This window comes from Octodon degus, unplaced genomic scaffold (genome assembly GCF_000260255.1).
Source record: "Octodon degus isolate 3935 unplaced genomic scaffold, OctDeg1.0 scaffold00093, whole genome shotgun sequence".
Taxonomy (NCBI): domain Eukaryota; kingdom Metazoa; phylum Chordata; class Mammalia; order Rodentia; family Octodontidae; genus Octodon; species Octodon degus.
In genome coordinates, this window is record NW_004524669.1 from 5,443,133 (window position 1) to 5,459,270 (window position 16,138).

The 16,138-nt window shown below is 47.7% G+C and overlaps 1 protein-coding gene across 5 annotated transcripts in view; it reads right to left on the minus strand.

Moving 5' to 3' along the window:
- Window positions 1-834: 834 nt before the first annotated feature.
- The window catches only part of Csad (cysteine sulfinic acid decarboxylase), a 34,136-nt gene continuing 18,832 nt past the window's right edge, over window positions 835-16,138 (minus strand). For 3 of the 5 annotated variants that reach the window (XM_023722626.1, XM_023722627.1, XM_023722624.1), the window contains exons 2-16: window positions 11,926-12,066; window positions 10,797-10,937; window positions 10,378-10,504; window positions 10,206-10,296; window positions 9,415-9,521; window positions 8,853-8,968; window positions 8,307-8,386; window positions 7,946-8,000; window positions 4,400-4,516; window positions 4,256-4,320; window positions 3,891-3,972; window positions 3,337-3,536; window positions 3,152-3,203; window positions 2,930-3,019; window positions 835-1,672 (exon numbers count right to left, since the gene is read on the minus strand). In XM_023722626.1, coding sequence (XP_023578394.1) covers window positions 1,499-1,672; window positions 2,930-3,019; window positions 3,152-3,203; window positions 3,337-3,536; window positions 3,891-3,972; window positions 4,256-4,320; window positions 4,400-4,516; window positions 7,946-8,000; window positions 8,307-8,386; window positions 8,853-8,968; window positions 9,415-9,521; window positions 10,206-10,296; window positions 10,378-10,504; window positions 10,797-10,922 — 1,482 coding nt within the window. In that variant the 5' untranslated portion in view covers window positions 10,923-10,937; window positions 11,926-12,066 and the 3' untranslated portion in view covers window positions 835-1,498. Of the gene's footprint in view, window positions 1,673-2,929; window positions 3,020-3,151; window positions 3,204-3,336; window positions 3,537-3,890; window positions 3,973-4,255; window positions 4,321-4,399; window positions 4,517-7,945; window positions 8,001-8,306; window positions 8,387-8,852; window positions 8,969-9,414; window positions 9,522-10,205; window positions 10,297-10,377; window positions 10,505-10,796; window positions 10,938-11,167; window positions 11,217-11,925; window positions 12,067-16,138 lie in introns of those variants that run through there. The other 2 variants (XM_023722625.1, XM_004637872.2) reach the window with 2 other exon arrangements.

A 16,138-nucleotide genomic window follows, 5' to 3' on the forward strand; every position in this document is an offset into this window, starting at 1 on the left:
GAATAACTTTATAGGGGAATTACTAGCAATGTATTGATGGAAAAGCCCCTCCCCAAGAAATGGTCAGAAGAATAGCGCCCGAGATTTGGATGTTCTTTTGCTGTGACCCGCACAGCTTGTGTTTGCCTCAAGTAATTTTGGATGACTTTTACATGACCGCATTACTGTTTTCACAAATGGTATTTTTAGGGATTGGAAATAACAAAAAGTTCTGGTAGACTTGCCACTTATTCTTAGCTTATGCAGCTAAATTCCTCTCTCCCCTGAAGTAACTGAGAAGTAGTAACAGCTCAGATTTTAAGTGTTACATGGACAGGAGTTATTTTTATTTGGGACTTGGGGAGGAGTGTGCTAGAGGTTGAACCCAGAGCTTCGAGACTATTAGACGGGAGCTCTGCTCAGCCCTTAGTGGATGTTTTCAGGCAAAACAGTAGCAATCCCAAAGGACAGAGCGGTGATCTGGTTGTCAGGGTGGTGGTGTTGCTGGTTTTTTGTTTTTAACTTGTCTTCTGTTGTTTAAATTACAGAACAATCTTTTTTTGGTAAGGAGTGAGGATTTTTTCGAAAGTGTAAGTGAGAAAAAAAGAAAAGCGTGTACATGAATGGAGCTCTGGTTCAGTGATTCAATCCATGCCCTTTTATTTTCAGTTACCAAAGTATGATTAGTTTCAGATTGACTATATTTTAGGCTTTTCTCTTCCACTCAAGATTTTTGGGGAAGAAAATTAGACCTATATTTATCCTCTCTTACCTGATTTTTGTCCATATTTTTAAAAACACAGTTTTCCACTATTTGGTTTGAGAGTAATGAACTTCAAGACATACCAAGTAAAATACAAGAAATTTTAACTTTATTATTTTCCTATTACAAAGTAGTTCATATTCCTTAAATACCACAAGAGAGGAGCACAAAAGATACAGAGTTGATTTTAAAATTGCCTATTATTCCAGCCCAGGGAAAACTGTTAACATTCTGGCATAGTTCCTAGTTTCTGGAGACAGGATCTTGCTCAAATCTTCCTGCCTCCGCCTTCCAGAGGCTGGGGGTTCAGCTGTGTGCCAGCATACCTGTCCCTCTCTATATGTTTTCAATATATTTCCATTTTCACTGTATGTAGTCTTATATTCAGCTTTTTTTCATAAAACATTATATTATTTTTCCTGTGTTAATAAAAATTCTCTTGTAAATATCTTGATGAAAGAGTAACAGTCCATCATATGGACATACTATATTTAAACATTCTCCTACTAGCAAGTGCATAATTAAGAGTTAGTGGGTCAAAGCATATAAACATAGTTAAGGTCACTTTGTTTCCTAGAAAGGCTGCTTTTTGCAGAACCGGGGATTGAACTCAGGCCTTTGCGCTTGCCAGGGGAGGACTTATTCCACTAAGCCATCTCACCAGCCCCTAGAAAGGCTGTTTTGGAGAGCACAAGAGATAACGCAGAGACGTGGAGGGGCAAGGACAGCATCTAGGCAGCCACAAGAGGTGAAGGCTCACAGCTCCTGACCAAGCCTCTCCAGCTCGTCCAGGAGGAAGTCTATGTCTGCACGGGTCAGCATGGGGTTGGCCACGATCATGCGGAAGAAGTTGCCCCGGGCCCCATGGGGCTGGTAGCCGATCATCATGGAGCCCTCCTTTACCATGCGCTCCTTGAGCACAGGGGCCACCTGAGGGAGAAGAAGCAGAGTCTGGCTGCAGCCTGAACTCAGGTGGGGAAGAGGGGCTCCATTCGTGTGCACCTGCCTGCAGGCCCGCTGCCCTCTGGGGATGCCACTCACCGCTGAACCCCCCTTGCCCCAGCTTATTTTCTATAACACATACGATCTGCTTGACAGTCTCTGCCTTCTGCTTTATTCTTCATTTCTCCTGTTCCCCAAAAGCCAAGGCAAGGGCCATCTTCTGCTAACCCCAACATTTTTCTGACTCCCAACACTGCTTCAGTGCTAACTTCAAGTCCTTATCATCTCAAACACCTCCCTTCTCTTAATTCCTGCAGTATTTTTGATCTGTGCAGGTAACTGCTAAAGCTGCCTTCAAACAGATAAGCATACTGGCTTCAAACAGGTAACTCTTTGGAGAGGGGGAGGGGAAGTAGAAAGAATTAAACTGTGCTATGGACGTGTACCAATTCCCTGTGAACGCAATCACGGTACTGCAAACGTGCTAATGCTTGCTTTCTACATACATCTGCGCGACAGTGACAACATTTCCTTTCGGGTCATCACAGTACCCAGTGCCAATCTAACCTCAGCAAACAAAACATGAAGCCTCCACCTCTAGAAAGTGTGTCCGGGGACAGAGACGGTTTTTGTACCCAGCATCAGTAACAAAGCTCTTCCTCATCTTTCTGCCTCCCATTTCTTCACTGGGCATGAGCTCCTAGGCCAGTGATGGTGAACCTTTTAGAGCTTTCAGTGGTATAAACAGCCTGCTGGAGCACGCACGCCACAGGTCTGTACCAGTGTGACAGAGTTGTCTATCCTAGGACAACTCCCAACACAGAAGTCTCTGCTGCACCTGGTGATTTCCTGACTTTTATAACACCCCCTCTCTTTTCTTTTCTTTTCTTTTTTTTTTTTTTCAGAACCAAGAATTGAACTCAGGCCCTTGCGCTTGCTTGTGGTTTTTGGGGTTTTTTGGCGGAACCAGGGTTTGAACTCAGACCCTTGTGTTTGCCAGGCAAGCGCTTATTGCACTAAGCCATCTCCCCAGCCTGCCCCCCCTTCTCTTCAAAGAAACACCTTGCCCCCCAATCCTGTTCTCACAATAAAGGACAAATTGCTTTCTTCCAGCTCATGCCAGATAGTGCCCCCAACCCAATACAAGGACCTGCCATCCTAGTGACAGCCAGCAGGGGGCAGAAAAGCACCAGCTGCATCAGATGCTGAACCACTCTCTCAAAAAGGCTGGGAGAGAGAAATTACCTGAGACAGCCTGTGGCTGTAATCCAGGCTGTCCTGCTTTCCTCGAAGGCTGGGGGGCACAAACCAGAAGCACACGTTGACAAACTCAGGCTGAGGGAAATAAGACAAGGGAAGGTGTCGCTAAGAAAGGGCCCTTTTCTTCACACTGTGTCTCTTCCTCCATCTGGGTTTGGTGTATGGGGCAGCCCTGGGCAGGGGATGTAAAAGAGCCTGTGGTTGTACCTCCATGACCAATTCAAAACCTTTCCGCTTCTTGATTTCCTCCACCAGGTACCTGGGAACAGAGGGGACACATGACAGACGGATGCAAGACAGAAACATGAAAACCCACCCAGAGGAAGGTAACCCTGAGGGCAGGCAAGGCAAGGGGTGTCTCCGAGAGAGGGGAACTGAGATCCCACACTTACTGGGCAAGGTCAAAGGCCCGGTCAACCCGCTGCTCCAGCCCTTGCCCGCCCTGTGCTTTCCACAGAAGCCACAGCTTCAGACAGTCCACCCGGCGGCCACACTGCACCACCTTGTCCCCCGTGTCCAGAGCCACATCATAGAACTTGTCCTGCTGGAAAAGGTAGCTGGCCTGGGACCCGTGGCAGCGCTTGAACAGGTTCTGTGTGAGGAGCAATCAACTGTCAGACCCTGGGCACACCAGGGTCTTAGCCCAGCCCACCCTTTCCTTCTGCCGAGCCAGGCAGCACTGACTTGAACCCTCTCCAGGTCTTCCCCCAACATCCACAGCTCTCCCCAAACTGCCCAGCACTGTGTGGGCCATGGCTTCAACAGAGAAGCCTATTCCATTGCATGGAGAATATGGGTCACTAGGAGAGTGAGGGAGCCGGTGCAGGGGTTAGGGAGGGTGACAAAGGGAACACAGTATGGCCTACCACCCTGAGGTAATCAGGGAAGAAGACAGGTATCCAGAGAGAGGGGTTTGCAGTGCTGGGCAGAGACAGGGCAGACCCACCGAGGTGTCCTGAAGAAGAAGCACAGAGCACTGCAGACCTGCACCCAGGAGCTTGTGGGGGTTCCAGGCCACGGAGTCAGCCCTGGTGAGGCAGAGCAACACTAGGTCAGAGACTCCTCCTCAGCTGCCAAGCCTCAGCCCTCTCTCTCTTTCAGACACCCAACAGTGAGTCTCACCTGGCCCACCCCACCTTGCCACCCTATGGGGAAAAATTCCCTATCTGACCTGCAAGCCTGTCAACTTCCTCTCCCTGCCCTACCCACCACCCTTCTCCTCCACCCCAACCCCAAGCTCCACAATCCATGACTCCTCTGAGGATCAAGGATTTGAAGGGTGGGAGGTAGGCAGAAGGGAGCCATAAGCACCTCTGGATCCCATCCAGGAGATGCCTGTGTGTCTGTGACAGCAGGACGCTCCCACCCCAGGCAGCCTGTAGAGCAGGAGGAACAACGTAGGTCTTGGCCCCGGAGGCACAGCTCACCTCCCCCCCAGGCCCAGGTCCTACTCACGTCCACGTGTAGCCATAGTTTGTGGCGCTGGCACACATCAGCAATTGCATTCAGAGGGTCAAAGGCCCCCAGGACAGTGGTACCAGACGTGGCACAGACCAGGAATGGCACAGCACCCTGTTGCGAACATGTGGAGGTAGAAAAGTCTTCAGAGCCACCTCAAAAGCTCAGTAGGGCCAGACATGGTGGCACACACCTGTAATCCCAGCACAGAAGCCTAAGGCAGGAAGACTGCCACAAATTCAAGACTAGCCCACGCTATGGTGAGTTCAAGGCCAGCCTGGAGTCTGTAGAGAGACCCTGTCTCGAAACAAACAAACAAACAACAACAAAAAACCTAAAGGAATAGTACCCAGTGCCCAGTACTGGGGCCAAGCTGTATGCTCTCTGCAGGACAAACCTGGGCCATCAGCTTTTTACCCTGTATTACTATCTTCTTTGCAGGGAGAGAGGCTAAGATTCAGCAATCCAAGCAGAAGTTCCAGAGATGGAATTTGAACCTAGGTCTGTCAATTTTCCAAAGCTCATGCTCTGTCAAAAATTTTAATGTCTTACTGGAAGATCTAAATGCTATTGGAAAAATTCAAAGAGTACAAAAGTTTATAGCAACATTAAATTAGGGGAAAAAACATAAAAAGCCCCACCACAAAGAAAAGCTCAAGCCCAGCTGGCTTTACTGATGATTTCTATCTAAAATTTAAGAAAAAACTAACATCAGTTTACAAATACTTTAAAAAAATGTTTATAAAAATTAACTGTATGCCTATTAAAATGAATGTTGTCTTAAAATAAAACTGAGAAGACACTCTCATTTATAAGACCATCAAAAAGGGCTGGATGTGGTGGCAAACATCTATAATCTTAGCACTCAGGAAGCTGAGACAGGAGGACTTCTATGGGTTCAGGAACCGCTATCCTGGGCTATATAGTGACTTCAAGACTTACCAAAACTATGTATACAGCAAGACTGCCTCAAAAATCAAAAAACAATCCCAGTTTCCTCTTTAAAATTTTATTTCTTTTCATTCTTTTGTTTTTGTTTTTGCAGAACTGGGGGTTGAACTCAGGTCCTTGCACTTGCCAGGGAAGCGCTTATTCTACTGAGCTATCTCCCCTGCCCTCTTTTGATTCTTTTGATACAGGGTCATGCTATGCAGTTTTGACTCTTAGTGATCCTCCTGTGTCAGTTTCCCCAGTGCTGGGCTTCCAGTTTCAGAGAAGACAGACAGACAGACAGACAGACAGACAGACAGACAGACACAGAGACAGAGACAGAGACAGACAGAGACAGACAGACAGAGACAGAGACCAACAGAGACAGAGAAAGACAGAGAGAGAGAGACAGAGAGAAGAGGGGAAGAGAAAAAAGAGGAAGAAGAGGAAGAGATGGAAGAGGGGAAGGAGGAAAAGAAAGAAGGAAAAGAAAGAGAAGGAGGAGAAGAAAAAGGAGAAGAAGGAGAAGATCCGAAATTCATTTGGAAATTCAAGAGACCCAGTATGGCCAAAGCCATCCTTAAAAAGTACAAAGCTGAGAATTTACACCTTCCAATTTCAAAGCTTATTACAAAGCTCCAGTGATCCAGCCAATGTTAAGGACATTCATGTAAAATGATAGATTGGAGCTGAGGAGATGGCTCAGTGGAATAAGCGCTTCCCTGGCAAGCGCAAGGGCCTAAGTTCAATCCTGGGTTCCACCAAAAAAAAAAAAAAAAAAAAAAAAAAAAAGAAAAAGAAAAAAGAAAGAAAATGATAGGGGGCCTGCCCCTTAGCTCAGTTCTTTAAGGGCTGCTTCAACAAAGCAGTCAGGCTCAGGTTGCTGTGGTTCGATCCCCACAACTCAAGCCAGCCAAACCTATCCTGAAGGCATTCGGAGAAAAAAAAAAAGGAAAAAAAACGATTGATTTACCTCAAGGGGGAGCGGGGGAGATGGCTCAGTTGAATAAGCATTTTCCTGGCAAGGTACCTGAGTTCAATCCCTGGCTCCACAAAAATAAATAAATAAGTAAATAAAATAAAATAATTTTAAAAACATCAAGAACCAGAAATAAATCCTCACAGTCACAGGCAATTGATTGTGTTTGTTCTTATTTTCTTTTTCATGCCAGGAATAATCCTAGATCTAATGCAAGCACTATATCACAAACTACACTTCTAGTCCAGTCTACTGATTTTCAACAAGCATAGGGAAAAAAATTCTCTGAAAGAACAATCTTTTCAACCCAAGGTTATGGGAAATGTGGATATCTACATCCACAGAATGAAGCTGAATTCCTTTTTCGCATCATACCCCAAAATTAAGTCATAATACATCAAAGACCTAAATGTAAGAACCAAAATGAAGTCTAAAACTCTTAGAAGAAAACACAGGGGTTAGTCTTTGTGAGCCTGAGTTAGGTTAGAGATGATACCAGAACCACAGCAATCAAAGGGGAAAAATAGAAAAGCTGAACTTCATCAAAATTTAAAACTTGTGATTCTAAGAACACCATCATGGAAGTAAAAAGATAATCTATAGAACAGAGAAAGAGGTCTGCAAGTCACATATCTGATAAGGCACATCTATCTAGAATATATTGAGAACTCTTTACAAGTCAATAATAATTTTAAAAGCCTAATTTGAAATACTGGGGAAAGAGTCTTAATAAACATTCTCCAGAACAGGGCATGGTGGTGCAGGCTTATAATCCCAGCACTCGGGAGGCTGAGGTAAGAAGATCACTACAAATTCGAGACCAGTCTGGGGCTACAAAGTGAGCACAAGGCCAGCCCAAACTTCATAGCAAGACCCTGTCTTAAAAAAAAAAAAAATCTCCAGGGGCTGGTCAGATGGCTCAGTGATCTAAAGCTCCTACTTAGAACAAGCTTAGCAAAGCACAGGGACTGCGGTTCAATCCCCCAGTACCACATGCCAGCCAGCCCCACCCCCTGGTGGGCTGAGCTGGCCACACACACACACACACACACACACACACACACACACATAAAAATTAAAAAAAAAATCTCCAAAGATATACAAATGCCTAATACACAAGTGCTAAGATGCTCAACACCACTAATCATTAGAGAAATGTAAACCAGGGGCTGGTTATGTGGCCCAGTGGTACAGGGCTTGCCCAGCACAGGTGAGGCCCTGGGTTCAATTCTCAATACCACCACCAAAAATTAAGTACAGACAGCGCTACACCATCCTCCTAATGGCTACAGCAGCTTATGCAGCCCACTCAGTCGAGTTCAGTGTGCGGGTCCCCACCCTCTCCCACCCTATGCTGCTCACATCCCCCTCCGCATCTGCCCACACAGACCCCCAGCCCACAGAAACCGTCCACACTGTGCTCAGGCTCTCCCTCCTCCTGCGGTGTGCTGGACTCCCTCTGCACTCAGTGCCCTTCACAATCCACCTACCAACTGTGACCCATATCTCAGCAGGGTCCCTGACCAAGACCCACGGCCTGACCCCTCAGGCTTCAACTGAGGCTTGGAGACAGAGGGGAGCCCCAATAGCCCTCCAGGCACCCTACACCACCCCACTACGGCTCGCCCACCCACCTCAGCTTCTGCCAGGTTGATCTGCCTTTCCAAGTCCTCAGAGATCATTTTTCCTCTGAAAAAGAAACTTGAGTGAGCAGAGAAGGCACAGGCCCCCTAGTACCAGGCATCACCCTGAAGAAGGCAGGGCAAGAATGGGTCAGCAACCCAGGGCCTTCATGCTGATCATTGCTAAGAGGGGTGGAACAGATGCCAGGGCACAAGGGTAGGGGGAGACTGTCGGGCACTGGGAGACAGGAATAGCAATTCTGCAGGAAGAGAAGGCCCCAAGGATGCCTGGCCTGAGGCCAGAGTTTCCTGGAAACAGGATGGTGTACTTTGTCAAGGAGGGTCAGGGTTATGTTGGCATTAGGACCTTTACCTCTCATCAGCCTTGACCACTCGAACACTGTCAGTACCAAGTCCCAGAAAAGCAGCTCCCTTGTTGATGGAGTAATGACACTGGAGAAGAATACAGAGGGCAGGTTAGCAAGACCTGGGCCAAGGGTCAGAAGGCATGGACAGTGGGGAAGGGAGAAATTGAGAAAAATTAAATGTTAAGCTGGAGTAGACCTGCAGGCCAGGTCTTCTCAAATGTGCATGTGCACAAAGTGCCTGCGTGGCTGGCAAACGTGCATGTGCGCAATGAGGTCTGGTGGGCCTGAGATTCCGCATCTCCAAGAAGCTCCCACACAGCACTAATGCCAACAGTCAGGGACTACTCTCTGAACAGGAAGAGTGGGCTGACTCCACTGGCCTTCCCCACCCGAAGGCAAGACAACCATGCGAGTGTACACGGCCTCCCTGACTGGAAGGAAACACATCCACTCAGGGACAGAAGGGGCAGAAGGAAGACCTGAAGGGTCTGTGACTGAGCTGGCTCATGATTAGAATTGGGGCCCTGGGTTGTACCTCTGTTCTTCCCCACCTCCTTTGATGTGAAGATGGCCAAGGGTGGCAGCGCCTGGAGGCCCTTCTGCTTGCAATCTGGGTAGCGCTGATAGCGGGCCAGGTTTATGGCATACATGTTAGAAATGGAGCCACCTGTCACAGGGGGAGGTGATGGCAAAAGGGGGCAGGGATGAATCAGGACTGGGCTCACACACAGATTAAAGATGCAGAGTGACTGACTCCCCAGCTGTGAATCCCAGGGCTGTAGAAATGCACAGTAACCCACAATGGCCCAAGATCAGCAGGTCCTGCTGACCACCCCAGCGCCACCCCAGGAGACACTCCACAATCTCCACCCTGAGAGAAGGTACTCAAGTGTGCATGCCAGTGGCTGTTGGATAAAGGGGACTGGCCAGTGTACTGTGGCATGGCTTTGGGCCCAGGGGGAGAGAGGGAGGGAGGGAAGAGGGAGGGGGAGAGAGAGAGAGAGAGAGAGAGAGAGAGAGAGAGAGAGAGATCACTGTTCCCTGCCTACTGCTTAAAGCAAGAGCACCATGGGGAGGAGGAGCCCTAAGAAAGGCCCCTTCCTTCTCACATACCAGGGCAGAAGACCCCATCCCCAGAGCTCCAGCCCACCAGGGCCCGGAGTTTCTTCAGCACCTCCTCTTCCATGAGTACAAACACGGGGCTGATCTCATATGTGTACCTGCCAGAAGAGCCCTAATGAGAAAGGCAAAGAGACACGGGGGCTTCCAGACCAGACCCTTCCATTACAAGAGTCAGAGAGGGAGATGCTGAGAAGCGAAAGAAGAGTACCAGTGAGAACATGCTGGTGACAAATAAGCAAGTGTGCTCTGTGCTAGGCCCAGCCCAGCAGGTGTGCCTCTCAGAGATAGCTGGATCTGAAGGCGACAGACACTGAGCCTCTGCCCCGCTGCCTAGGTCCAGTGAAGACCAGTGGTCTGCTTCCCCATTTACCAACATAAGTGAGGACCCACGCTAGCTTGGAAAGCTGCCATGGTCAGGGTTTACAGACAGAGAGAGGGGCCTCTGGAGCAGGGGTCACCTCAACTCAGAGGCTAACAGGCGGGGCAGAGAGGACTGCAACTTGTTGCAACCCAAAACTGCAGAAAAAAAAGTCACTCATTTGGGAATACAGAGGAATTTAAAAAAAAAAGGAGGAGGAGGCAAGCACAGATGAGGAAAACTCAGGAGGCCAGAAAAAAATGTGAAAAAAGGAAGCTCAAAGGGCAGGAGGGAAAGACTACCAGCAAGCATTCCCAGAAAATGGCAGAGAGGAGCAAAAACCAATCTCCTCTCTTACCGAAGCCACCTCCCAGCAAACCTGAGTCCTCTGCAGGATAGAAAGAGGGGCTTTGGGGTGGCTCACTGGCTGGTGTTGAGGCTCTCAGTGATAAAGCGCCCGGCCAGAGCGTGGGGGTCCAACCCTGAGAAGAGCTGGTTGAAGAACCGTGGGTGACCTGGAGGAGTGGTGGGGCAGGGCACTCAGCATGGAGCTGGGTGCAGACACCAGAATCCTCCAGCCAGAACCCACAGCGTACCGGTCTTGACACTGTAGTGAATCACAGCCCGACAACGCTCCAGGAGCCTCTCCTGTGCCTCCCCGCAGCTCTGCAGCTCCAAATCCAGCAGCCGCTTCAGCTCCTCAGGCTCCTTCCACTCGCAGACCTAGGAGAAGGAGCCAGGGATGCAGAGACCTCACACATTGGAGAGTGGCTACCCCAACTGCTGCTCAACAGACACAAGACGTCACCAATTTGCACTTAAAACAATTCAAGAACATGATCAAGGTAATGTATAACAGGGGGGTAAATAAACATAAGACTCAGGATATAAATTCCTGAGACACACGGAGAGGGGTAAATTCTGGGGCACAGCCTTATCCAAGGATGGAAGTTCTAAGCCAGGTCTACAAGAGAAAGGGCTTGATGTGCAGAGGGAGGAGGCAGAAAGGACATACCTTCTCAGAAGCCTTTGTCCCTTTCTGAATGGCCTCGTCCACAATGATCTCAAATACATCACGAAGCCAGTCCTCCGCAGCCTTCGGGTCCCCATCAAGGGAGGGCAGTGGTTTCGAGTCAGCCATTAGGATAAAATCTGTCTGCAGAGCAAGAATCACTCCCTACTCAGACTGGATCTAAACAGCAAGACCCTCCACCCCACAGGCCAGGCACTGAGCCTGCAGCTGAGTCCTGCCCTTCAGGGCACAGATAAGTGCAAGTGACAATCCAGAGGAAAGCCAGTGGAAACAGCAGGGAGAGAGAAGGCAGCTAATGCCGAGCAGGTGGCCTGAGCAGCGCTGTCTTCTTGAGGAAGTGAGGAGAAGCTTACCTTTTTGCTCAGTTTCTGTTCAGGCCAGGTACACAATAAGCTTTCCAGACTAGATAGCAGAGGAAGTGAGGAAAAGCTAGCTGTCACGTGGCCACAGCTTAATGCTCATGACCCTTGCCCACAGGAGAACTTTCACAGACTTGGGACAAGGACAACCAGTTAAAGTCCTGGAAATCATTAGCTGACAGAAGAGAAAGGAATAAAAGAAAGGCAAAAAAAGGACAGGTGGCACATTAACCTCACAGTTGAGGAGGCAGGGAACCCATGTGCAGCACAGAAGAGGGGACTGCCACCATGAATCCTGGCACCTGAGATGTGTGGAGGGACAAGGTAAAGCAGCTGGCCCAGGACATGGTGGGGAGGCGTGGGGAGGGAGCCTGAGACAAGGAGATAAAATGGCTCAGCAGTCCTTAGAGGCCAATGTCCTTTGCATCCCAACCCCAGATCTTCATAATTGTCCTGACTTCTAAGGCTCTCTCCCAGAGCCCAAAGGAAAGACAGTCAAATGGAGGGTTTTGTTACACAAATCCTGGACCATCCAAGCTGGCAACAAGTGCTCCTGTCTCTCGAGGACATAGGCACATACAAGGCAGTTACAGACCGAGAAGAACTGGATGCAGACCCTGTGTCCTCAGAATTCAGGAAAAGAGGCCTAGGAAGCTGAAGACCGAGGGAGACCCCTAGCAGGATGGAAGTGAGCCAGTAGGTGGAAGGGAAGAGAGGAGTGTGCACGGCAGAGAGGTCTTCCATAACCTTACAAGGCAAGAGGGGAAAGCTGGTCCTGGGGTCAGTGAAGGCGCCACTGGTGGGAATATGGAAGCTGATGCAGAGTCGGCAGAGCTGCGTGAGACTGTGGTGAGTCTTGAATACCAGCCAGCCCAAAGAATCCAGATTTCAACCTACAGAGAATGGGGAGTCACTGAAAAGATTCTGTGGTAAAGAATAATGCAATCAGGGGCTGGAGAGATGGCTCAGTGGTCTAAAGCACCTACTTAGAACAAGCTTGGCAAGGCATCAGGGACCGCGGTTCAATCCCCCAGCACCACATGCCAGCCAGCCCCGCCCCCTGGTGGGCTGAGCTGGCCACACACACACACACACACACACACACACCCCTCTCTCTCTCTCTCTCTCTCAAATAAAAATAAAAAAAAAATTTAAAAAAAAATAAAAAAAAGAATAATGCAATCAAATTGATGCTTTCAGAAGCTGCTTTACAGCAGAGAATATAGGAGAATTAACAGGCAAGAGGTGATCCACACGTGCATAAGGGCCAGGTGGTCAGATAGCACACATGGGACCCTGCAGCTGCAGGCTTGGTCATTCCCTGCAATGCACTTCGGGCAGTGGGTATTTTTGTTTGTTTTCTGTTCTTTGTTCTTTTTTTTTAGGGACAGGGTCTCACTATGTAGTCCAGGAGGGTCCTGAACTCACTGTGTAGCCCAGGCTGGCCTGAAACTTGTGGCAATCCTTCCACCTCAGTCAAATGATGGGATTACAGGTGTGCGCCACCAGATTTGGCTCACAGGCAACAGTTTTAGAATCTATTTTGCAAAAGAAAAAAAGAGTCAAAGATGACCTTGGAATTTTGTGCCTGGGTGGATTGGGAGAATCATACCCCTGAAATATGGACCCAGAAAAAAGAAACTAAATGGGAAAAAAAAAACAACAGTGATTTCTTGGAAAAATTGTCCAAATGGAGGCTTTCTGAGACTACAGATCGTCATGGGGGAAAGTTAGGCCTGGAGTTCTGATGCCACACACAGGAAAAGCAGATGTGAGAGTCAGGGATAGCTGAGCCTTGTGACAGGCTCCACCTACCACCAGGGATGGGGCCACTGGGAGGCAAACCCCAGGTCTGGAGGACCCTGCCCAAGAGAAGAGAATCCAGAACAGACGGCTGCTCAGACATAGTCCGCTGGCAATAGCTACGGGGACTCACGCCAGGTGGAAACACAAGCTCAAGGAAGTCTGGTGTCTAATCCTTAGACATTTCCTGAATAAGTGGGTTTGAGAACCACAGTACCAACCAGGGCCCTGACAATGGAGGAGCCAGTCCTTCCCAAGCAATCAAGCCAGTGCCTCTGATGATGGTAGAAGTCAAGAGGCTAATACAGGGCCAGGGAGACGGCTCAGTAGGATAAGCGCTTGACTGGCAAACACAAGGATCTGAGTTCAATCCCCGATTCTGCAAAAAAAAAAAAAAAAAAAAAAAAAGAGGCTACTACAGGGCTGGGGAGATAGCTCAGTGGTCTAAGTGTCTGCCTGACAAGCACAAAGACCTGGGTTCGATTCCCAGTATCACATGCTGTGCTGGCCCCAGAACCCTGGGCGCACCATGCTGGCCACCAGATCAGGATGAGTCCAAACTGTATGATGAGACCCTGTACCAAATAAAGAAAATTTTTTAAAAGTTTTTTTTTGTTGTTGTTTTAAAAGAGACTAATACAAATTGTCCTGTGTGGAGCCACTATAGTGGCACATATGTGTAATACCAGCTATTCAGGAGGCTGAGGCCAGAGGACAACGAGTTCAAGACCAGCCTGGGCAACTTTGTGAGTTCAAGGCCATCCTTGTCTTGAAATAATAAATATTTTGGATGGTGATATTGCTCAGTGGGAGAGCATCTCTGGGTTCAGTCCTTAGTACCATGAAAAAGATAAAAATACACCAGGCATGGTAGAGTAAGACTAAAATCCCAGTACTGTAGGAGCCTGAGGAAGGAGGATTGCAAGATAGAGCCCAGGCAAGTAAACTTAGAGACTTAGTGAGACCCTATATCAAAATTTAAACAGCTTTGGCAGGATATCATGCTGGCATCTTGAGCTATGAATGACTACTACAAAGACAACAATGTGCAATGTATTAATTGTTGTAACTCTCCTACCAACCTGTTTTGAAACTGTCTCACTGCAATTTTTTTCTCAATAAATTTTTTTTAAAAAAATTTAAACAGGTCTGGAGATGTAACTCAGTGCAAAGGCCCTGGGTTCAATCTTCACCACCACAAAAATAACTGGTATCACTCTCAGTTCGTGGTTCTAAGTTCGCTGGGATACAGTTTAGTGATGGAAAGCTTGCCTAGCTTGTGTGAGGCCCTGGGTTTCATCTTCAGAATTGCAAAAACAAACAAAAAATAAGTCCCCCTTCAGTCCTTACCACATGACACCCTCTGTACTTAAAATACATTCTGCTAACCTTCACAACTCTTTAGGGTCAACTTCCTACTAGCACTTAAAGGAGGAAACTGACTGTCAAGAGATACCACATAGTTTGTCCAAGTCACACAGCCAGTACACAATGGAGCTGGGCTGACTGGAGTGTGCCTGGCCCTGAGGCTTCTAACCAGCCCTCTCTGCTGCCTCGCACTCAGCTGCCTGTGTATTTGGCTGTGCCCTGCTGCTACCCTCCAAGAGGACTCCTACTTTCCTTCCTGATCCTGTTGGGCATCTTCCCGAAGCACAAGCTTGTCTCCTGCTGGCATTCTGCAGACACACTGTACCAGCCTGGACTTTCTGTTGTTGACCAAACCAGTTGCCACTTTTCCTCTGTCTTCTGTCTTCAGTGATTACTGACTGCTCTCTCACCTCTTGTCTCTTTTCTCATTTGCCTTATTTTTCTGGATTTAAACTCTTACTGGTATAATCTTTGTGAACCTTTAGGAGGAGTGGTGGCAGATGTTATATATTTAATCTGCTGTGTTTAATTAGAATGAGTGCACAGACCACGAACTGAGAGTGATACCAGTTTGAAATTTTATTTATTTATTTATTTATTTATGGCAGAACCAGGGATTGAACTCAGGTCCTTGTGCTTGCCAGGGAAGCGTTTATTCCACTGAGCCATCTCCCCAGTCCCAGTTTGAAAATTTATGTATTTTGCTTTTTTATTTATTTTTCAGTGCTAGGGGCTGAACCAAGGGTTTCTGCACTGAGCTATATCACTAGCCCCTTTTTATTTCTTTATTCTAGGGCAGGGTCTTGCTAAATTGCTAAATCTTCCAGATTAGGCTGGAACTTCTGATCCTCTTGCCTCAGCCTCCCAGAGTGTTGGGATCGGAGGCATACACACCACACCTTGCTTCAGTATATCATTTTGCCTAGTAGCATCCACCAGACCTGGTGAATCTGATGTGACAAAGAGGAGCCAGGTGGATGGGGGTTTTGCCAGTTGGATTGGGTGGGAAGACAGTAGGACCAGAGAATTCAAGACACTGGAAAGAAAATGGGTAAAACAAGTGACCATGCAATCTAGGTTGGATATACAAAGTCACAAAAGAAACGGGGGAGTTTGTGGCTAGACAAATATGGGGTAGGGATTCCATAAACCAGAAAAAAAAAGGTGTGCACTTGAAAATTAAAAAAGAACTGAAAAAAAAAACTGAAAACATGTACTGATAAAATTAAAAATAAACAAAACAAATGTTGCTTGGTCCTCCTAGCATCTTTGCAGCTGAGGACCAAAGTGCAGCTCCTAATTCTGTTCATGGTAGATTATCTATCTACCTTGTGGAGACTAGATGAAACTGTATAAAACAGTTACTCTCATTCTCCTCCCCTGACCATTCAGCCAGCAGCACCCTTCTCTCTCCCTTTCCAAAGGCAGATTATAGTATCAGTACTGGACAATGGAAAATCTCAAGATTTACTGAGAGAGTGGAAGCCCCAAAGAATTTCCAAGACAAAACAGACAACAGGTCACAGGCAAAGGATAGAGGGCCAAAGGGTAACACCTTTCTCTAATATGGAAACAGGTGACAGAACTCCCAGGACTGTAATGAAGTTAGTAACGGTCTTCAGAGGGGAAAAGTAATGGCTAAGCTCAGCCAGAAATGCAATATCACATGGTGACACTACTATTCTTTTTTTTTTTTTTAATTTATTTATTTATGTGTGTGGCCAGCTCAGCCCACCAGGGGGCGCGGCTGGCTGGCATGTGGTGCTGGGGGATTGAACCGCGGTCCCTGTGATT